General features: G+C 38.6%; 1 protein-coding gene across 1 annotated transcript; it reads right to left on the bottom strand.

The window, feature by feature from the left end:
• Window positions 1-1,478: 1,478 nt before the first annotated feature.
• LOC123949136 (olfactory receptor 8J2-like) lies at window positions 1,479-2,426 on the bottom strand. The gene has a single exon (XM_046016482.1). It carries the CDS (start codon window positions 2,424-2,426, stop codon window positions 1,479-1,481), a length of 948 nt encoding a protein of 315 aa, XP_045872438.1.
• Between the last annotated feature and the right edge of the window lie 21,922 nt (window positions 2,427-24,348).

Genomic DNA, 24,348 nt, shown 5'->3' with positions numbered 1-24,348 from the left:
TAAAAGGTGGAAAGCACTACAGTTTTTATCCTTGACTTTAATTCATTGAATAAAATACATAGGATTGGTAGACATGCAAGGGTGAGTTTAGACCTGTTGCTCCAATTCCATTCACAGCTAGACTCAAAGACAGTGGTTTTGTGCCGAGGAATATACTTCTGCAATTGTACGGATGTAGGCTGGTACAGCCAAATACAGCAATAGGTAAACCAGACAAACAGAAAGTAAATTATCTATACTATATACTTTTATATATTTATAAAAAGAAACTTAAAAATTTTTAAGGGTAATGCTATCAAGTTATTGCCACTTCTGCCTGTGGTGAAGAGTAATGGCCGTGACACAGTGTGACTTTTCTGTTTTCAGCTAATTATTTTGCTAATTTAAAACTAAAGTTAGGAATTAGTTTATGAAACTAAGTGTCACATTTCATATATTTGGCTTGTTTCTGACTTCCTGAGAATGTCATAATCTACTTTATTTCCAGATATTGCCTTACCCCGTCTCCCTCATTACATTGTATGTTAGTAGCATTTTGCATGCACAGATAGAAACAGGGCATAGAATAACAATGAATATTTATTTATTTACTTGTTTGTTTATTTATTGGACATGGTGCCCTTGAGAATTGGTGTCACCTTAATGGCAATGACTTTTTTTTTTCCTTTTGGTCTACTAACATTTGACTGCAAAACACTAAACAAAAATGCAAAAAGAAGTAGTGTTTGCTTTATATTTTTATACCACAGATGATTAACTCTATACAATGTTAGGGAGAAAAAGAGGATTGGAGAAAATTAATTTTATATCGTATCAGGATAAATATCAACATTTTGTCTTATGTACATGTACCACACAAGAGGAATGAAAAAGTGGATTTTCCCTTCATGCATTTTCTTCTGCTTTGCTACATGGTCTATTCCCATGTATATCTAAGCGTTTTTTGTTGTTGTTGTTGTTCAGTTTTTATTTTATCCTAAAGATTTCTTTTTCTGTGATATAAATTTATGTGAAGTACAAGATAAAAATGGATTTTAAAGAGTAAACAAATTGAAAGATAAAATAAACAAAAAGTAAAAATAAAACCGTTTGCAGTTGAACAAAACTGATCTATTGCAAGGAAGATGACCTGACCCTTGACCAACATCCAAGGACTGGTTTTCACATAATTTCCTCAACTTCAGACTTCCTGTTCCTTGATTAGAAATTATAAAAGGCCCGTAGCAAATTATGTTTCATTGTAAAAGGTGCTTATTCTGAAATTAGTGTTTACTACTTATATAGGTATACTTTCTTTGGTCAACTAACACATCTTTGTATTAGCAAAAGTTGGGTATTTGAGGTTGGAAAATAAAGAGTTAAGAGTTTCCCATTGAAATCCATGGAATTTTTAACTATTTATTACCTCTGCACTTAATAGAGATTAACTTTTTAGGAACAAATGAAACCCTTTTATGAAGACAATTGAAGCTTTAAATTTACATTAATTTGAAAGACTGACAAGGGTTCTTTAGGAATCTCTTGAATGCATCCTTCACATCCTTGTTCCTTAGGCTGTATATAAGGGGATTCAGCATTGGTATCACCAGGGTGTAGAAGACAGAGGCCATTTTATCAGTATCTAAGGAGTGGTTGGTCCTTGGTTGCAAATACATGAAAAGAATTGTCCCATAGAACACAGTGACAGCCATCATGTGAGAGGCACAGGTGGAAAAGGCTTTTCGTCGGCCCTCTGAAGAACGGATCCTCAAAATGGCAAGGACAATGTTGAAGTAGGATGTTAGAACAATAATCATAGAGAATATCAAATTGGTCCCTGCAGAGATAAATATTGCTGTTTCTGGGATGTAGGTATCAGAACAGGACAATGCCAACAAAGGGACAGTATCACAGTAAAAATGGTTGATTACATTGGAAGAACAGTATGACACAGAGAACACACAGGAGGAGACAGTCAGTGCTGTGGTCAGACTGTAGAGGTAAGTGAGGGACACCAGCAGTATGCAGATCTGTGGAGAGACCACCACCATGTAGAGCAGGGGGTTGCAAATAGCCACGTAACGATCATATGCCATTGCAGCCAGCATGAAAATCTCCCCGACAATGAAAACCAGGAAACCACCCAGTTGGGTTGCACATCCATAGTAGGATATGGCTTTCTTTGTAACCAAGAAGTTTACCAGCATTTTGGGGGCAATGACAGTAGAATCACCAAGATTGATGATAGCCAAGTGCCTGAGGAAGAAGTACATGGGCGTTTGGAGCTGAGAGTCAACACTGGTGAGGGTGATGATGCCCAGGTTCCCTGCCACGGTCAGCCCATAGATCAGCAGGAAAACAAAAAAGAGTGGAATCTGGAGGTCTGGGTGATCTGAGACTCCCATGAGAATGAACTCAGTCACCAGGGTGAGATTTTCTGAGGCCATTTATTTTGTTGTTCTCATCTTTTAATGGGGAAAATGGAAGGAGATTAATAGATGGTCAAATTGATTTTTCTGGTACATGCTAGGTTGTAGACTTTCTCATATAAATTGGATAATTTCTGATCACAGGTGAAAGTGTCATATTTTAATTATATTTCTCATAATCTTAAAAAATTCAGAAATGCACACTTTCTAGAGACTAATTTCATGTTAAAAGTTTTGTACCAATCTGTTTTCAATTGTGTTAGATATAATTTATATTAGTTGAATATACAAAATCTATTATATGCATTGATATATATTTGTGTATTTTAATATACTATTGCATGAATATGTATTTACATATACCCATGTCTCTGTGTATGCTTCCAGTGATAAAAGGTAGCTCTGTATAAGAAGTTGATGAGCCAGAGTGACCTCCAGTGACTTTCAGTTATTTTCTCCTTAGCTGTCACTGGCTTTCTTTAGTCCATACCTTGTCATCATCCTTGGGAATTCTATATTCCTGTCAAAAATGCTTTGACTCTGCTGTTTTTTTTCCCCTTATCAGTTTCTACCATACCACACTGATTCAGCTGTTCACTGACAAACTATACCTCAGTAGTCTTCCTTCTTAGTGTTATTCAGAAGCTGATTTTTTAAAGTAATCACATTTCTTTGGCCAAATAAACTAGTCTTTTCTATTGCTCTGATCTTTACCTGTTCAGAAACATCTCTATTGTTATGTTCTGGCAGCCATTTCTTTTTTTCCATCAAATGCTTCTTTCCTTTAAATTGTTTAATGCCTGTTTGGATGTTTAATAAAAAAAATTACTTGTAGTTTTGATTTGCTCAAATTTGATTACTTTGTTTTTCTTTTATAGAGAAATGATTGGAGAGAAGTGCTAATTTATTCATTATTTACTATCTCTAAGCCCAGAACAAGGTTAGCCATTTCAAAATAATGATCTCATTATTCTGCAGGAATGTCCAAGAAGACATGGAATTATTTCTATGTCCGATAAGACAGTTGTGGCTCAATGAGATTGTCATGCAAAGAGTCTGTAGAATATTGATTGTTGCTATAGTTTTATGGTTTTGCTTTATGTGTTTTGTTTGCTTCTTGTTTGGTCACTTGGTTGGCTGGAAGTTAGGCCACCAATTACTAGCTGTGGGATTTTTACCAAGTATTTATATTCTTGTGTGAATATAATGAGATACTACACAAACATGGGTTAGTACAGAGCCTGATAACAGTAAGATATTTGGTACCAGCAGTTCTTATTAGCATGTTTTGAACAATTTTCTAATGTAGTTTCCTATTTGTATCCCACTAACTCATTCTACCTCACTGAAGAGTTTCATAGTTAAAATGGAAATAACAGGTAAACTAAAACTTTGCATATCCAAGAAACTGGGACACATGATATCTAGGTATATATTTAACAAAAGGATCAGGCTGGGGGCTTTCTTAAATCTGTGGTGTTTGTTGAATCAATGATACTTTATTCCATACATCAGATATATGTCTGATGAGGTTATACGACTGTGTGACACTAGATATTTCATATCTCTTTTCTCCTGCCACCATATCTGTAAGAAATAACACAGGTGAGTTTAAGGTGGAAAATACAGAGGAGACACTCCCTTTAAATGAAACATTTCCTGTTTGTTTTCTTCTAAAAGAGTTCAGTGCATGGTTCACCCTGAGATATAATTCACTCAATAATTGTATTTTTAATTTATCAAAGCAAAAAAAAAAACCAAAAAACCCCAAAATGTCATTGTAAATTCTGTACTATGAATTTCTGCAATTAGCTTTTAGAAATAAATATTTGCATAGATCATTACGACTTATTAATTCCTTTTATTAAAGAAAATATTACTAATGACAAAGTTAGGATTGTGTTTTATTTGGTAAGCATATATCACTGAAATGAAGGATTTTTCTCCTATTTCTTCAGAAAGGTTTCTGATTTGTTTTTGATAAAGCTATGTTAGTTTTTTTTTTTTAAGATTTTATTTATTTATTTGACAGAGAGAGATCACAAGTAGGCAGAGAGGCAGGCAGAGAGAATGAGAGGGAAGCAGGCTCCCTGCTGAGCAGAGAACCTGATGTGGGACTCGATCCCAGGACCTTGAGATCATGACCTGAGCCAAAGGCAGAGGCTTAACCCATTGAGCCACCCAGGCGCCCCAAGCTATGTTAGTTTTGACACAACTTATTTTAAGTTTGTTGCTGAAAAGAAATATTTTATAAGTCTGCCAAAATACTAACATGTCAGGAAAGGAACTTTAAAAATGTACCTAATGTTCATCATTTATATTACAATTAAGTAGAGAAGTCATACTGCAGGTTTTTTAATAGCGACTGAAATGATTTCAAGAAATCTTCTATTGGTCTCTGACTGTACAATTTGTCTTAAACTTATTTAAACCTGAGTTGTTTTGGGGACACACTACACCTTGGCAGGAGCTGTCAGTGTCTACCAGCATCCGAAAGCCTGCCAGTTGGCATAGGGAATCTGTCTTTCCATCATAGGGTTTGTCACCCTGGACAATGTGAACATCCGGGAGGGGAGAAACTTATTTTTCTTGATGTTTAACAATTTAGTAGGTCCATCTTGGAGAAGAAATCAGATATTTCAAATTACTTAAGAAGCTTCCTGCGGGTATAGAGGGCCTTCTAAAACATCAGTCTGCCAGCTCTAAGGCAGAAAAATTCCTCTTTATCGTAAGGTGAGATAGAATCCTCATAAGGACTCTTCATTTCTCTGTAGAAATGCTCACACTGTCTAATTTACCAGCAGGGGTGCTGGGGACCATGCTCTGTTCCTTCCACTGAGGCTTCAGAGAACAGGGAGTTAAGTCCCCAGTCAGTCCTGAGTCTGATTTAAATCCATAAAGTTCCCAAGATACATGGTTTTCACATCCAGGATGACTACTAAGTAAAAGGTTGGGGTGAACCTACCTGTCCAGAGATCTGCTGAGACCCACTGTGAAGGTTTTGCAGGAGGCACGCTGAAGAAATTTACCTGTGTCTGATGTCCCTGAAGACCTGCACACTGGAATAAGCTTGTTTATGAATCCAGGTCCCTTGCATGAAAACAGGAATTCCCAGAAAAAGTTCTGGTTCCTCAGGGAAAGAAAGACCAATTATGCAAGTCTCCACACAAGAATTGTACCCAGAGAGTGAAAATGTGGGCCCAGCCTAGGGATTTGCTTAGATGATCCTATTGAGTAACAATCTCATGCAATGATTCCACCCTTTTGGTGTTTGTTTCTGTTGAATTGTCCCCTGTGGTGGTTGAGAAGTATGGCTACTGGCCCTGGGGTGGAGAAAAGCCAAGAATTAGAAGCCCAGGATTCTGGCTCCAGTGTTCCATTTTACTGTGAATTTTGGGAATAGAACTGAAGACCAAGGCTCCATTGTAGTCAAGAACAAGCCCTGGTGTATCTGTCATAATACTCAGATGACATAGAGCATAAATTCAAAATGTGCATGTTTACAAGAAGACTAAATGTCAGTTATGGTAGAGACTTTCAGAAGGTACCCATCATATGCCTGATCTTGTTGTTGTTTTTGTTTTAATTAAAATTATTAAATGGAGAATACATTCTTCATATAATCTTGTTATCTTTCCTCAAGCATGTATAAATATAATAATTTAATATTCACAATATTTTTATATTACTCTTGTGGGGGATTTTCTAGTCTGTAAGCTTTATAAGTAAAAAGGGCATGTATAAATAGTTTGTATTAATGCTTTCTAAAATAATAACTAGGAAAGAGTAGGTGTTCAAAAGATATTTGCTGACTTACTGACTGATGCAATGAATGATGAATAAGTGAATGAGTGAATATAATATCATCTTAAAATTCTGAGATAAAATATGAGGTATTATTTTCAGCTCTGTCATCTATCATTAATGTGATTTTAACTTTGATACAGAAACAATGATAGGGGAGCCTGGGTGGTTCAGTGGGTTAAAGACTCTGCTTTTGGCTCAGGTCATGATCTCAGGGTCCTGGGATTGAGACCCACATCAGGCTCTCTGCTCAACAGGGAGCCTGCTTCCCCCTCTCTTTCTGCTTGCCTCTCTGCCTACTTGTGATCTGTCAAATAAAGAAATAATCTTAAAAAAAAACAACAACACAATGACAACTTGTATATCATTCTCTAGAATATTCACTACTTTATGGCAGGACACACTGTTCCTTCTTCATCTTGGTGTTCCTGATATCTAACATAGCTGTAGCACATTCTAGGCTCTACCATTTTTGAAGTAACGGTCAAATTGTGGACCAGAAAGAGAAAATAACAAAGATATTGACACGTCTTAAGTTACTCATGAGAATGAATTGAAATCCTTGAGGTCCTTTCCAAAGTCCCTCAGTACCCACAGGAAGGTTGTGTTGTTGCCTCCTCTGAAATGTCATTTGTAGGTTGTCTGTCATGTTACTAAAGTTAATCTGTACCCTGGTCAGTCAACAGTTCAACCCCTCATCAGGTCTTCTAATTTCTCTATTTAGCGTTCCCACAATGTCATATAATTTTTTTTTTAAATATTACCTTTACACTTTCCATTGTTATTATGATTTATGTTATAATTTGGTCTCTCATTTGAAACTTATTTATTGTACAAGATATATTTTTCCTTCCTAAGTTCTGAATATGCTATATAATAAACTTACTTTGGTGTGGGAGGCCGTGATAAGCCTCCAGATGAGAACCAAACCAGGCCCTGACTTGTGTCTCCTCTATTGTCTAACCAGCTGATTAAAGACAGAAGACAATGGAGTTGAATTGCACTGAGAAAGGGTCTGTGCTATGTGTTGTGCGCTCTCCCACGTGACTTCCCACATGCAGTTAGCTTTGAGTACAATTCGGACGGGGTTGTAAATCCTTAACTGGTCCTTGCAGTCCCAGCACAAACTTGTAAATTACTCTCGAGATTGTTATTACTTCTTGAATCAATATTGAAACAATGTCTTAGCTTCAGCCTTTTGGAGTCTTAAAGTCTGTGTGTGATCATTTACAATATTGATTAGGGGAACTGATTACGGGAATTTGTGGTTGTTTAACTAGACACTGGTGCATTGCTTCTCTTATTGTATAACTCCTACATATATGGCCATAATGCCCCTAATAAACTCAGCACTGTTGGACATCCTCCTCAGTGTTCCTCCTGCCCCCATCTCTTTGTCTCTTTAACTTCTTTTCACCATCCTCTTACCCTCACGTTTCCTGGTCGATTTGTCGCACTGGCCGCGACACTTTGGTTAAGCAGATAAATTCAAAGGAAAGATATGACCATCCTGGATCAAAAATACCATCTTTCAAAGCATTTGTAAGAAACACACACATACATACATATATATACACACGTATACATGTGTAGAAAATGATATTACAGGCACCATATTTCCATCCCCACCTTAAGAATAGTTTTGTCATATAACATTCATTTTTTTTTCTTTAAGATTTTATTTATTTATTTGTCAGAGAGAGAGAAAGAGCGAGCACAGGCAGACAGAGTGGCAGGCAGAGGCAGAGGGATAAGCAGGCTTCCTGCTGAGCAAGGAGCCTGATGTGAGACTCGATCCAGGACACTGGGATCATGACCTGAGCCGAAGGCAGTCGCTTAACCAACTGAGCCACCCAGGCGTCCCACATTCATTTTTTTTTAAAGATTTTATTTATTTATTTGACAGAGAGAGAGATCACAAGTAGGCAGAGAGGCAAGCAGAGAGAGAGGAGGAAGCAGGCTCCCCGCGGAGCAGAGAGCCCGATGCCGGGCTCAATCCCAGGACCCTGAGATCATGACCTGAGCAGAAGGCAGTGGCTTAATCCACTGAGCCACCCAGGCGCCCCCCACATTCATTATTTTAAAGTAATATATTTACTACGTATAAATTGAGTATGCACTAATTCTTTTTCCCCATTCCCATTCCCTCCACCCTGTCTAAAAGCATTAAGTACAAATTTTATATACAAACTTTTTCCGGTTTTCCATATCTTTTCATTTATTTTTTATTTTGAAAAGACAAAAAATGTGATCTACACTTTGAACAATATTTGACCAGTATTAAGGCATAAAATACAGTACTAGTGATTATAAGCACAATGTTTTATAAAAAATCTCTATAACTCAATCATCTTGCATAACTAAAACTTTATACCTACTGCTTGTCAACTATTTCCCTTTTCCCCCAAGCCTCTGACAACCATTTTACTCTTGGATTCTATGTGTTTATTTTTTATATCTCATACAGACAGCATTATGCTGCATTTGTCCCTCTGTGACTAGCTTATTTCTTTTAGTATAATGTCAAGTTCATCCATACTGTCTTCTTTTTTTTTTCCCTAAGATTTTGTTTATCTATTTGACAGAGAGAGAGAGCATGAGCAGAAGGGAGGAGCAGAGGGAGAAGCAAGCTTCCAGCTGACCAAGGCGCCTGAAGTGGGGCTTAATCCCAGGACCCTGGAATCATGACCTGAGCAAAAGCAGATGCTTAACCAACTGAGCCACCCAGGCATCCCTATATTGTCTTCTTTAAAAAATTAAATGCATTTGCCATTATATTTTGAATACATAAATTATACATATTGTTATGAGTTATGGGGGTTTAAAATTTATATGAGGATTCATGTTATCTTGTTTTGTAATTATAAATAAAAATTTGTAAATATATGTATAATTTGATTTATATGTATTCATGATTATAAATTTTGTCTCCTATATGTAATAATTGCCTTTTAATTTTGCTTTGACATCATTTATTTTATAATGTTTTATATTTGATGTGCTCACATTGGTTTGTATTTGCAAACTACCAAACTTTAAAAAAAATTAATCAATGAGGAGAATTCTTCTCATTTTAAATGTTCTGAAAATATTAATGATGTAACTATGTGTTTTCCTAAGTTAAAACATATTTGTTTTTCATAAAAATATTACATAAGAATACAGTTGACTTTACCTAGTCACATTAACCAGGTTTTGATTTGTTTTTACCATAAAAATGCTTTTATTTTTTAATAATGTTGAACCTCTTTTTACACCTCTTCATCTTTCTATTAATCCTGGCCCTGATCCTAACTCCTAGAGAGAGATGAGTGTTTCAGTGGTATTCAACTGGGGAAGTTTTGTTTTCCAAAGAACCTTTGGCACTGTTTTAGGTATTTTGATTGTTGTAACTTGAGGAAGTGTGCTACTGGCATATCATGGTTAGTCTAGTGATCCTATTAATTATCCTAATGCTTTAGGTCTGCTCCCCACCCAACAAAGAATTGTTGACCCCAAAATATTAATAGGGCCAAAGCTGTAAAACTAGATAGGTGATAGATAGTTGATAGATAGGGAGACACATGAGCTAGTAGAGAGATACATAGTTATGTGGATACAGAGAGAAGCAAAAATTTTAAAAAATGGTAAAAAACTATAGATGGAAAGGTAATTAAACCTTTTTTGTTTGTTGTTATCTACTGACAGTTGCATAATTATATTTACCAAATTTAAATCGCATAATATAATCTGTGTTAATTATGTCCAAAAAATTCGAAAACTGGAATGCCAATAATCTACGGAAACATCTATTTATTTAAGAGTTTATTTATTTATATAAATATTCTATATTATATAAATATATAAAAAATTCTCTCAGAGAATGAAAGAGAGAGAAGACAGAAATGGGCAGAGCTGGGCGCCTGGGCAGCTCAGTGGTTTAAGCCGCTGCCTTCGGCTCAGGTCATGATCTCAGTGTCCTGGGATCGAGTCCCGCATCGGGCTCTCTGCTCCACGAGGAGCCTGCTTCCCTCTCATTCTCTCTCTGCCTGCCTCTCTGCCTACTTGTGATCTCTTTCTGTCAAATAAATAAATAAAATCTTTAAAAAAAAAAAAAAAGAAATGGGCAGAGCTGCAGGCAGAGGGAGAGGGAGAAGCAGGTTTCCCCCTGAGCAGGGAGCCCAATGTGGGACTGGGTCCCAGGATCCTGGGATCATGACTAGAGCTGAAGGCAGATGTTTAACAGACTGAGCCACCCAGGCGTCCCTATGGAAACACTGAAAACGACTATGGTAAAGCATGGTCCTGTGAGACCCCTTATGCCCTTATGTGGTAGGATGAAACAGTTAACACACTTGACTGATACACAATAGAGGCATGTAAGTAGGAACCTTTAACAGACTATAGTAGAGATTATTTGTTTTTCTAGAGAGAACTCTCCCAGGAAATATACACAGGTAGATAGAGCCACGGCTGTGCCGACAATGGTGGTATATGCAAAGGAATACTTTGAGCAAATGATGTAAATTATCTTATTCTTTATTCCCATATGAGCAAAATCATTTTTTTTTTTTTCAGCATTGCCGGGAAAGATAAGTGAGAATTAAGGTTTCAGTGTGTTTATGGTACCTGGAAATAGTTCTCAAATATAATGCATAGCAGTGTTTTCTTGTGGGTGTTTGTTTTTGTTTTTTTAAGTGGTGAAAGTATGTGGTCTGAAACAAATTATCTTCACACATGTACATAAATTCTTTTGCTTCAACTTAACTTCTTTTCAGGGTTCTGATGATAAAAATAGATCAAGTAGTGTGTTACCCAAGTGATTGTCCCCAATCCCCTCACCCCGTCATGTTCCAACTCCACGACTAAAATTGGGCCATCAATGTGTTGTTCTTTTGGAGAACTTACTTCTACCTTCCTTAAAATATTTAATAAAAATTTACCTAAAAACAAACTATTTCTTCCTCCCCAGGTGCATTTTCCTTAGAAGTGACATACACCAAGTTGCTTGTAACACATCAGGTATGTAATGTAGAACTGGAATCTAGATAATACAAGGAAATTGAGGAAAGTGGGAGAATGTGAGGTCATTGGCATTGTTTTTATGACAAAACTTCAAAAAAATTCCCTTTGGATAAAGAGATCCTCTACTTTATAGAAAAATAATGTGTTTTAAAGTTACTGTATTATGTAATAGATTACTGACAAAGTGAAACACACAGACAATTTTAAGAGAGATAATTATATATATAGGTTTATAGATCTTGGGGTGTTATAACTCCTTCTGCAAGTTGTGACCACAAGGATCTCCTATATACTATGAGAATAATCTATAACATCCACAAACATAAGTATAATGAAATAAAAAAAAAATATATATATATATAGGGGCACCTGGGTGGCTCAGTAGGTTAAAGCCTCTGCCTTCGGCTCAGGTCATGATCCCAGGGTCCTGGGATCAAGCCCTGCATCGGGCTCTCTGCTCTGCAGGGAGCCTACTTCCCCCTCTCTCTCTGCCTGCCTCTGTGCCTACTTGTAATCTCTATCTGCCATATATATTACTACTACTTAAAAATATACTACTACTTAAAAATATCAGAATAGAATGAGGATGACAGGCTAAAGTAAAAGAATCAATGGATCAAAGAAGTTTATCAGTGCTTCTCTAGAAGGAAGAAAAAAGGTAGGAAAGAAACAGGAAGAGAAGGAGAGAGGGAGAAAAATATTATGTTGGGATTATATTGAAACTACAGATCAATCTAAAGATATTTGACGTTGTCACAAATTCTATTCCATGGACATATTTGGTTTCAATTTTCATTGATTTGTTTCTTTGAAATGCCCTTTTAAATTATACATCTTACTGAAGACTTAGATATTTTTATTAGATTTATTCATAAAATAGGTTTTTTTTTCATTGGTTTTATAGATGTTACTGAAGTCGAACACAGGGGCAGAAGAAAATCATTAAAATTCCTTACCTACTGACAAGCCCTTGAAACAGGCAGAGTGGCTCTCCTCTAGGGACTTAACTGCCCTCACCTTGTGGTTTTGCTAAGGACAATCCTAGCCTGACCGACCCCCTACTTGACAAGTCCAACCACCATCCTGTAAGTCTACTTTAACAATTCCTTTAGGAAACTTTATCTCTAAACCCCCAAGACAGTGTCGAGAATCATTCCCAAGCATATGGCCCACTGATATACATCTAAAGGGTCTCACAAGAAGATTTTTATTACTGGTAATAAATAACCTTTCTCCCAACAATAGCTAGCCCCTCAAGGTCCTGGAGACCTTGCTTCCAAAATTCCTTAGAGACTTACATCATCCCTAATCCCCTTTGTCCTCACCTACCACCAAGTCCACCCCTACTCTGCCTTTAAAAACTCTGACTGTGATCTGGTTCGGGGTCCAAGTCCCTCCCTACTCCTGCTGTGTTGGGTATACTTGGGCCCAAGCTTAAGCTTGTCAAATAAACCCTCATGTGATTACATCAGTGTTAGCTCCTTGGTGGTCTCTCAGATGCGAAAATTTGGGCATAACAGTTACCCTCCTTCAATTTTATTTTTTAATTTTTGTGTGTGTGATGTGGAAATAAGGTTGATTTTTCTAAATTCATTTTGTATCTAGCAAATTTTCTAAATTCACTTATTTTAATAAATTATTAGTAGATATTTTCTATGTAGTTAATCATAAAATTTACTTAAAAGTTTTTTTTTTCCCTTAATGTGTTACTTTTTTTTTTTTAATTTGTTTATTTACAGCATAACAGTGTTCATTGTTTTGGCATCACACCCAGTGCTCCATGCAGTACGTGCCCTCCCTATTACCCACTACCTGGTTCCTCAACCTCCCACCCCCCCCACCCCCCTGCTGCCCCTTCATAACCCTCTGGTTGTTTTTCAGAGTCCATAGTCTCTCATGGTTCATCTCCCCTTCCAGTTTCCCTCAACTCCCTCTCCTCTCCATCTCCCCATGTCCTCCATGTTCTTTGTTATGCTCCACAAATGAGACCATATGATACTTGACTCTCTCTGCTTGACTTATTTCACTCAGCATAATTTCTTCCAGTCCCGTCCATGTTGATACAAAAGTTGGGTATTCGTCCTTTCTGATGGAGGCATAATACTCCATTGTGTATATGGACCACATCTTCCTTATCCATTCATCCGTTGAAGGGCATCTTGGTTCTTTCCACAGTTTGGCGACCGTAGCCATTGCTGCAATAAACATTGGGGTACAAATGGCCCTTCTTTTCACTACATCTGTATCTTTGGGGTAAATACCCAGCAGTGCAATTGCAGGGTCATAGGGAAGCTCTATTTTTAATTTCTTCAGGAATCTCCACACTGTTCTCCAAAGTGGCTGCACTAACTTGCATTCCCACCAACAGTGTAAGAGGGTTCCCCTTTCTCCACATCCTCTCCAACACACGTTGTTTCCTGTCTTGCTAATTTTGGCCATTCTAACTGGTGTCAGGTGGTATCTCAATGTGGTTTTAATTTGAATCTCCCTGATGGCTAGTGATGATGAACATTTGTTCATGTGTCTGATAGCCATTTGTATGTCTTCATTGGAGAAGTGTCTGTTCATATCTTCTGCCCATTTTTTGATATGATTATCTGTTTTGTGTGTGTTGAGTTTGAGAAGTTCTTTATAGATCCTGGATATCAACCTTTTGTCTGTACTGTCATTTGCAAATATCTTCTCCCATTCCGTGGGTTGCCTCTTTGTTTTGTTGACTGTTTCCTTTGCTGTGCAGAAGCTTTTGATCTTGATGAAGTCCCAAAAGTTCATTTTTGCTTTTGTTTCCTTGGCCTTTGGAGACATATCTTGAAAGAAGTTGCTGTGGCTGATATCGAAGAGGTTACTGCTATGTTCTCCTCTAGGATTCTGATAGATTCCTGTCTCACGTTGAGGTCTTTTATCCATTTCGAGTTTATCTTTGTGTACGGTGTAAGAGAATGGTCGAGTTTCATTCTTCTACATATCGCTGTCCAATTTTCCCAGCACCATTTATTGAAGAGACTGTCTTTTTTCCATTGAATATTTTTTCCTGTTTTGTCGAAGATTATTTCACCATAGAGTTGAGGGTCCATATCTGGGCTCTCCACTCTGTTCCACTGGTCAATGTGTCTGTTTTTATGCCAGTACCACGCTGTCTTGGTGATCACAGCTTTGTAGTAAAGCTTGAAATCGGGTAATGTGATGCCGCCAGTTTTGTTTTTGTTTTTCAACATTTCCTTAGCAATTCGGGGTCTCTTCTGGCTCCATACAAATTTTAGGATTATTTGCTCCAGCTCTTTGAAAAATATCGGTGGAATTTTGATCGGAATGGCATTAAAAGTATAGATTTCTCTAGGCAGTATAGACATTTTAACAATGTTTATTCTTCCAATCCAAGAGCATGGAACAGTCTTCCATCTTTTTGTGTCTTCTTCAATTTCTTTCATGAGTGTTCTGTAGTTCCTCGAGTACAGGTCCTTTACTTCTTTGGTTAGGTTTATGCCCAGGTATCTTATGGTTCTTGGTGCTATAGTAAATGGAATCGATTCTCTAATTTCCCTTTCTGTATTTTCATTGTTGGTGTATAAGAAAGCCACTGATTTCTGTACATTGACTTTGTATCCTGCCACGTTACTGAATTGATGTATGAGTTCTAGTAGTTTGGGGGTGGAGTCTTTGGGGTTTTCCATATAAAGAATCATGTCATCTGCGAAGAGAGAGAGTTTGACTTCTTCCTTGCCAATTTGGATACCTTTTATTTCTCTTTGTTGTCTGATTGCCGTTGCTAGAACTTCTAATACTATGTTGAACAAGAGTGGTGAGAGTGGGCATCCTTGTCGTGTTCCTGATCTCAACGGGAAGGCTGCAAGCTTTTCCCCATTGAAGATGATATTTGCTGTGGGTCTTTCATAGATAGATTTTATGAAGTTCAGGAATGTTCCCTCTATCCCTATACTTTGAAGCGTTTTCATCAGGAACGGATGCTGGATTTTGTCAAATGCTTTTTCTGCATCAATTGAGAGGACCATGTGGTTCTTCTCTCTTCTCTTATTGATGTGTTCTATCACACTGATTGATTTGCGAATGTTGAACCAACCTTGCAACCCAGGGATGAATCCCACCTGGTCATGGTGGATAATCTTTTGAATGTGCTGCTGGATCCTGTTTGCTAGGATCTTGTTGAGAATCTTTGCATCCATATTCATCAGTGATATTGGTCTGAAATTCTCCTTTTTGGTAGGGTCTTTGCCTGGTTTGGGGATCAGGGTAATGCTGGCTTCATAAAAAGAGTCTGGAAGTTTTCCTTCTGCTTCAATTTTTTTGGAACAGCTTCAGGAGAATTGGTGTTATTTCTTCTTTGAAAGTCTGGTAGAATTCCCCAGGGAATCCGTCAGGTCCTGGGCTCTTGTTTTTTGGGAGGTTTTTGATCACTGCTTCAATCTCATTACTAGATATCGGTCTATTCAGGTTGTCAATTTCTTCCTGGTTCAATTTTGGGAGTTTGTAGCTTTCCAGGAATGCATCCATTTCATCTAGGTTGCTTAGCTTATTGGCATATAACTGTTGGTAATAATTTCTGATGATTGTTTCTATTTCCTTGGTGTTAGTTGTGATCTCTCCCTTTTCATTCATAATTTTATTAATTTGGGTTTTCTCTCTTTTCTTTTGGATTAGTGTGGCCAATGGTTTATCGATCTTATTGATTCTTTCAAAAAACCAGCTTCTAGTTTCATTGATACATTCTACTGTATCTCTCGTTTCTACCTCATTGATCTCTGCTCTAATCTTGATTATTTCCCTTCTTGCATGTGGAGTTGGTTTGATTTGTTGTTGATTCTCCAGTTCTTTAAGGTGTAGAGACAGCTGGTGTATTCTGGATTTTTCAGTGTTTTTGAGGGAGGCTTGGATGGCTATGTATTTCCCCCTTAGAACCGCCTTTGCTGTATCCCATAGGTTTTGGACCGAGGTGTCTTCATTCTCATTGGTTTCCATGAATTGTTTAAGTTCGTCTTTGATCTCCTGGTTGATCCAAGCATTCTTAAGCAAGGTGTTCTTTAGCTTCCAGGTGTTTGAGTTCCTTCTGAACTTTTCCTTGTGATTGAGCTCCAGTTTCAAAGCATTGTGATCGGAGAATATGCAGGGAATAATGTCAGTCTTTTGGTATCGGTTGAGTCCTGCTTTGTGACCCAGTATGTGGTCTATTCTGGAGAAGGTTCCATGTGCACTTGAGAAGAATGAATATTCTGTTGTTTTAGGGTGGAATGTTCTGTATACGTCGATGAGGTCCATCTGGTCCAATGTTTCATTCAATGCTCTTATTTCTTTATTAATTTTCTGCTTCGATGATCTGTCTATTTCTGAGAGAGGCGTATTAAGATCTCCTACTATTATTGTATTCGTATCAATATGACTCTTTATCTTGATTAATAGTTTTCTTATGTAATTGGGTGCTCCTATATTGGGGGCATAGATATTCACAATTGTTAGATCGTCTTGGCGGATAGTCCCTTTAAGAATTATGTAGTGTCCTTCTGTATCTCTGACTACAGTCTTTAGTTTAAAATCTAATTTATCTGATATGAGAATCGCTACTCCGGCCTTCTTTTGAGGCCCATTGCCATGAAAGATGCTTCTCCATCCCTTCACTTTCAGTCTGGGTGTATCCTTAGGTTCAAAATGGGTCTCTTGTAGACAACATATGGATGGGTCCTGTCGTTTTATCCAATCTGCAACCCTGTGTCGTTTTATGGGCGCATTTAGGCCATTCACATTGAGAGTGATTATTGAGAGATAGGTTTTTATTGACATCGTGTTGCCTTTGAAGTCTTTCTGTCTATAGATTGTTTCTGTATTTCTGTTCAATGATATTCTTAGGATTTTTCCTCTCTTATAGGACCCCCCTTAATATTTCCTGCAGTGTCGGCTTGGTGGTTCCATAGTCTTTTAAGCCTTGCCGGGCTTGGAAACTCTTTATCTCTCCATCCATTTTAAATGTCAGTCTTGCTGGATAGAGTATTCTTGGTTGCATGTTCTTCTCATTTAGTACTCTGAATATATTTTGCCAGCCCTTCCTGGCTTTCCAGGTCTCTGTGGAAAGGTCTGACGTTATTCTAATGGGCTTTCCTCTGTATGTAAGAAGCTTCTTTGTCCTAGCTGCTTTTAAGAGGGTCTCTCTTGAAACAAAATTCCCCATTCTAACGATAAGGTGCCGTGAGGACTTTCGAGAATCTAAAATCTTGGGAGGAAATCTTTCTGCCTCTAGTACATGAACGTTGTTTCCATTCGTGAGATTGGGAAAATTTTCATAGACAACTTCTTCCACTATATCTTCTAGACTTCTTTCTTTTTCCTTCCCTTCAGGGATTCCAATAATTCTGATGTTAGAACGTTTCATGGCATCGTTTATTTCCCTGATTCTGTTTTCGTGGCTTCTGAGCTGTTTGTTCCAGGCTTCCTCCTGATCCTTTCTCTCTATCTGTTTGTCCTCCAGATCACTAATCTATCTTCTGTCTCAGTTACCCTAGCTTTTAGAGAATTTAGATTGGATTGGAACTCATTGAGAGCATTTTGAACATCATCCCTGGTGGCTTTCAGTTCTGCCCTAACATTGTGAACATCATCCCTGGTGGCTTTCAGTTCTGCCCTAATCAATTCTGTTTGGTCATCCATGGCTTTCTCCAACCTAGCTATTGCCTGGATAATTGTTAGTCTGAATTCCTTTTCTGACATATTGTCTATGTCGATAGCCATTAGCTCTGTTGCAGAAGGCCCATCCTCTGTATTTTTCTTCTGTTGGGTATTCCTCCTCCTAGTCATTTTGGTAAGAGATGACTAAAGAGATGCAGCTGGACTTATCGATTGTGGTGCAGTCAATGTGCACCCTGGAACGCTTCTGTGCAATCAGGATTCCCCACCCAAATGAGAGAGAAACGAGAAGAAAAAGAAATAGAGAAGAAGAAAGAAAAAAAAGGGGGAAAGAAAAAAGGAAAAAAAAAAGAGAGAGAGAGATAGGAAAAAAAGGGAAGATAAAAGAGAAGACTCAGCCCAAATGGGCCACACGGTAAGATTTGTGGAGTATACAAACAAAAACAGACAGACAAAAAGAGTGATAAAAGTATATGACAAGAGAAAAAAATATGTATATATAAGCAAAAAAAAAAAAAAGGGAAGAACCTCATCAGAAAGAACCCCAAGTATAAGATTTATATATTATCAGGACAAACACAAATTCACAGAAACACTGACAGAAGGAAACATTGGGAGAGTGGTTATAGATTCTCAGTGTGGGTGAGGAAGGTTATTTTGATTCTTCCTGAAGGTATCTTGATGTTTTTGTTAAGGGACTCAACTTTCCTAAGTTACAGGGGGATTAGAAACTGGTTTGCCTATAGGGGTAGCATTGATTGGGGAAAGGGGATTACTTTGAAGTTTAACTCTATATGTATAGTAGAAAATAAAAATTAAAAAAGAATAAACTAGACTAAACTAAGTTAAAAGTAAAAAAGAATTAAAAAAATAGAAAAACAAAAGAAAAACACGGGTGTATGTATCAAAAAGTTCAGGTTAGAAGGTTATTAAAGAATTTGATGTACTGGACATCTCGGTGTGATGGTAAAAAGGTTAAAAAATTATCTGTATGTATAAAAAAAAAAGAACCAGAATATTGGTAAAGAGTTAAAAATAAAAGTTGTATTTATGAAGTAGTGGTGATTGTTCTCTTGTAGTCTTTTTTTTTTTTTTTTTCTTCCTTCCTGGTTGGTTTTCTGGGGGAGGGGCCTGCCACGTGTTCAGACAATGATGTTCCCTGAGTTAGGTCCTCCCGCTCCCCTCAAGGGGGTGAGCTCTTTTTTTTTTCAGGAAACTGTTTTTTTCAGCCTTTTGTTCTCTGGGGGTTTTTATGTTCTTTCATCTGCTTTCTCTCGCCTTGACAGCTTTTGATGGTTTTTGGAGGTTTAGAGGAGAGCAAACAGCACCCTGACCTCCCTCTCAGAGAGAAGCCTCAGACTGTTTTGCAAAAGCTGCTGGCAGAGTCGGTTCTGAGTCACTGTCCCTGGGGATGCAGGAGCTCCTCGTTGTACCCAAAACCAGGGCAGCGGTGGCTGTCTGGGCAGCTCCAGACCGCCAGAGAGGTTCCGAGCAGAGATCGCACACTGAGATTTTCCCGCTGTCCCGGGCTGGGAATGTCTGGTTTTTCCGGCTGCCAGAGCTCCAGGCTAGCGCCTATAAGCACCTATCCCAAGGGAGGGTGTGGGACGCGCGCGTTTCAGGATTGCCCTCTGGCCAGGCTCCCAGCCCCTCACGGGAGCCAGACCCCACTCGTTCTCGGTTCAGGTGCACTGGCCGCTCAGGGACGGAGACCTGATTTCTCCGCCGCACTCTCTCTGGCTCCGCGCCAGGGGAGGCTGTCCTGGGTCCGGGGACTTAGGTCCCTGACCCTAACTGCCCAGGTTCCCACTATTACCCCCCGCGATCCTTTGCTGTTTGTTTTTTGAGTGCTTTCAACCAGACTCCAAGTTAATGCTGGTCCCCAGACGCAGAGCACTCTCGTGTTGGGGTGTTACTTTCCAATCGGTCACCTCTGGTGGCTCCCTCCCCCTTTTGTTTATCTTCCGATATCAGTCGGACATTCCCAGTTTGCTTTACCTGCCACTGGCGTCTTCTGCTCCTGTAGAGATCCAGACGTGTATAATTCTGATCTCAGGCTGATTTCATGGGTGGTCGGAGTTCTTTGGTAGGTAATCAGCTCACTTTAGGGTACAGGTTGAAATGGTGCCTCCTCCTACTTCCCCGCCATCTTGGCTCCCCTACTTAAAAGTTTTTTAACGGCAGTATGTGATTTCTTATTTTTATACTTTTTATTCTTATTTTTATTTATACTTTTTTTCTTATTTTTATATTTTTCATGCTCTATCATGTCAAACCAGCTACAATGTCTAATACACACTGAATGTAATTGGTGAGACTGGGTTTTCTAGTCTTAGGGCCAATTTCAGAAGGAAAGTGTTCAGTGTTTTAGTTTTACACCACATGTTTTCTGTAGGTTCTTAAATGTAATAATATGTATTCCTTATAAAATCATAGAAGTATTTTCACTGCCTTAAATAACTCTGTTTTCAATTTTTTTATTGTCCCCTCTCTGAAGAATTTTTATAGATATTGTTTATAAACCCTAGTTTCTTCTATGCTTCTCAGCTGGGCAGTTTATTACTAATACGTGTTGAATTTTATCATAAACATATTTGCTTTCTTTTAACCTATAGGGATGTCACTTTCTGTGATTTATGTAATGGGTTTTCTTTTATATATATATATATATTTTATTTATTTATGTGACAGACAGAGATCACAAGTAGGCAGAGAAGCAGGCAGAAAGAGAGGAGGAGGAAGCAGGATCCCCCCAGAGCAGAGAGCCCTATGCGGGGCTCAATTCCAGGACCCTGGGATCATGACCTGAGCCGAAGGCAGAGGCTTTAACCCACTGAGCCACCTAGGTGCCCCTAACGGGTTTTCAAATGCAAATTCAGCCTTGCATTCTTGCCTTTGAACAGTACTCCTCTACTGTATCACAAATTCTAAACAAAATGGGTAACTTATATGAAGTGCTGAATGAGCACAGCTCAACCCCATATACTGGTGTTGATGAAGTTCTAGACTATAAGTGAGGTTCAGTTGGGTGAGGTCCAGAGCCGATGACCAAGAAAGAATTCTTGAGACATCCTTGGTGCAAAATGGTGGTTTATTAAGGCAAGGGGGACAGGACCCATGGGCAGGAAGAGCGCTGCCCTGGGGTTATGAGGGGTTATGTAGGATAGGGTTGGGGGAAGTAAGGGAAAGGGAGGTTTCAATAGACTTTCATATGCTAAAGAGGACCTACAAGATACCAGATACCAGAGACCTTGCCATTGCCAAGGTCATTTTGCCCTCTAACAAGGTATTACCTTTAAGATGGGTGGGAGATTCCTAAAGAATGTCATATGTCCCACTGGGAAGTGGGGGTGGGGGAAGGTTGGAGGGTGTCAGCTTTTGCTTTGTCCTCAGACAGCCTTCTGTTCCCTCATGAGGGTAATGTCAAGAAAGCCTGGGCCCTTTCCCTTAAGATACGCATTCATTCCTCACCTCCTTGGCCTTCTTTGCTTATTCCAAGCCCTGGATGTATTTCACTTTTCTTCAAGAAGCTTTGTGGTTTTTAGCTCACATTTATATTCACAATACATCTCAAATAATGTTTGCATCTGATGCAAACAAGGTTTATGTTTTGCAGGGGAACTTAATTGAACAAGGTCAGTTTGCTGAGAAGCTCTCCTTTCTCCGTGACACTACAGCAGGACTTTTGTTTTAAGGCAGCTTGATGGGGTTTTGGAATATAGGTGAGGTTTGGTGGGTGAGGTCCAGCGCCCAGGACCAAGAAATAATTCTGGAGGCACCTTTGATCCAAAATGATGGTTTATTAAAACACAGGGACAGAACCCTTGGGCTGAAGAAGCTGCTGCCCAGATTGCAAGGAGAGGCCAATTGTGGCCAATTAAGTACTACCAGGTTGGGGGAGGTATGGAAAAAGGGAGGTCTCAAAAGAACTTTCATGTTAAAGAAGAGAGTCCTTGCCATTGTCAAGTTAAGCAGGGTTGTTTATCCTTCTAGTAAGATACTAACATTAAGGAGTATTAAGCCTCCATCAAAAAGGATGAATACCCAACTTTTGTAGCAACATGGACGGGACTGGAAGAGATTATGCTGAGTGAAATAAGTTAAGCAGAGAGAGTCAAGTATCATATGGTTTCACTTATTTGTGGAGCATAACAAAGAACATGGAGGACATGGGGAGATGGAGAGGAGAAGGAAGTTGTGGGAAATGGGAAGGGGAGGCAAACCATGAGAGACTATGGACTCTTAAAAACAACCTGAGGGTTTTGAAGGGGTGGGGGGTGGGAGGTTGGGGAACCAGGTGGAGGGTAATAGAGAGGGCATGTATTGCATGGAGCACTGGGTGTGGTGCAAAAACAATGAGTACTGTTATGCTGAAAATAAATCAATAAATTTAAAAAATAAAAATTTTAAAAAAAAGGAAAAAAAAAAAGATATTAACATTAAGGTAGTTGGGAACTTCCTGGAGGAAAATTACACTCTGCCCCTTCAAGTATCTGTCAATGGGCTGCTGGTTATAAGATAATTTAGTTGTATCCCTTTCCTTTTGGAAGCTTGTTTATTGATAAAAATGCTTTGTTCTTGTAGATTGCTAAAATATTTATAAACTGAGGGAGACTCAGGTCTTGCAGAATTGTAATCTCTAGGTTAACGATTTGTTTTTCTTTCAGGGCAGCCAGGAGTGGTTGAGGAATGTCACATATATTCTATGGGAAAGGGGTTGTGGGGTGTCAGCTTCACCTTCTCCTCAGGTCAGTTTGCCTTGTGTTCCCTCACCAAAGTGAAATTATACATGTGAGTCCATTTGGGGGCTTTATTTTTATGTGCTTTATTGGCATCTCTATCCATACGTGCATGAATGCTATGTTTAAAAAGAAAACCTAGCTTATGAAAGGAATTTATGCCCATTATTAAATTCTTACAGGATTTTGCCCTGACTCTTTTAGATCTTTTGCATTTCCATATAAATTCAGATATCAACTTAAATATTTAAAAATACTACTGGGATTGATTGTTACTGCGTTCAGTCTATAGGATAATTTAGAGAGAACTGACCTCATCACATCTCATTTATTTCTTCCAACCAATGGACATGATATAATGCTGCATCTATGTTTTCTTTAATAACTCAGCAATATTTTTGTGGTTTCTGTTATGCCCCCAAAATGGGTCCGTGATTAAAGGAGTGAGACTGATATAAAGCGAAGGTCAAGCAAAGCTTTATTTCACGCCAAGCATCAAGAATCTAACCGAACATTTGGGGACGCACCTCCTACAAGAGAGGGCGACCCTTCTGTTTCACAGACTAGCTTTTAAGGGCAAAGGCCATGCGGTCAGGCCTGGCCACACACAGGTGGCCAATGAAATTGTTACACACACAGGAAACTCCACAGTGATGCTAGGTGACAAATTGAATTACAATTTACCCTAGTAGATATTAGAACCAGCCTATTACACCTTGATTAGGATTGGCGCCAAAAGGCTCCCAAAGGGTGAGGGTCCCTACTCCTTGGTAGTTAAGGAGACAGTATGCAACCCCCCACTGATCAGATGTCTCCACCTGGCCTGACCCACCCTTGTATCTGGGCTTTGTTACCTGGGGCTGGTTTCCAGGACTGGTTTCCAAGTAAATCCCCTGGGGGAAGGGAGCAGAGACAGTTTCTAAATAGGTCCTTACAGTTTCTAGCAATAAATTCATGCAAATTATTTTTTAAATTTTCCCTGAATTTCCTCCCAGGTATAATATGGATTTTTTCTGGTGTTATTCATGTTTAAAATTTTATTTTTACCCATGTTTTGCTAGTATATGGCAAAATAATTGATCTTTTATATGGAAACCTCATTTGTACTAACCTTAAAATCTTCATTATTTTTAATATTTCAGCCTTAAGATTCTTTTGAATTTTAAGGTACCCAATTATGCCATTTAAAATTATAATACCTTTATTTATGCTTTCCTAAGCATGCATATATTCACATATGATAATTTCACAGAATACTGCCCATCACATGCAAGCAATAGTACAAGGCTAAAACAACGTTAGTATGCTTTGCCTAATACATCATTTATTGAATTTTATTTATTTTTATTTATTTTTTTAAGTTTTTAATTTATTCATTTGAGAGAGAGAGAGCAAAAGAGAGCAAGAGCAAGTGAGAGCAGGAGGGAGGATCACAGGGAGAAGAAGTGGACTCCCTGCTGAGCAGGGTGCTGGGGCCATGGGGCTCCATCCCAGGACTCCAGGCTAGATCCCAAGACCCTGGGATCTTCCCTGAACCAAAGGCAAATACTTAAGCAACTGAGCCCAGGTGCCCCTGTATTTGTGATGAGGGAGCAGAAGGCTGGCTGAGGACAAAGCAAAAACTGGCACCTTGCACCCCCCTCCATCCGCTCCCCTCGGTAATATGTGTAGCATTCCTCAGGCACCCCTGACTGCCATAAAGGAGAAACAAATAGTTCCCCTTGATTTACAAATGTCCTAGAGATCTACAAACAAAGAAGTTACCT

Source organism: Meles meles, chromosome 8 (assembly GCF_922984935.1).
Source record: "Meles meles chromosome 8, mMelMel3.1 paternal haplotype, whole genome shotgun sequence".
Lineage (NCBI taxonomy): Eukaryota > Metazoa > Chordata > Mammalia > Carnivora > Mustelidae > Meles > Meles meles.
Note: the sequence above shows the minus strand (reverse complement) of the source record. Positions and strands in the feature narration are given on the sequence as shown.

Coding starts and splice junctions, on each gene's coding strand:
- LOC123949136 (XM_046016482.1), bottom strand. CDS start 2,426: ATGGCCTCAGAAAATCTCACCCTGGTGACTGAGTTCATTCTCATGGGA.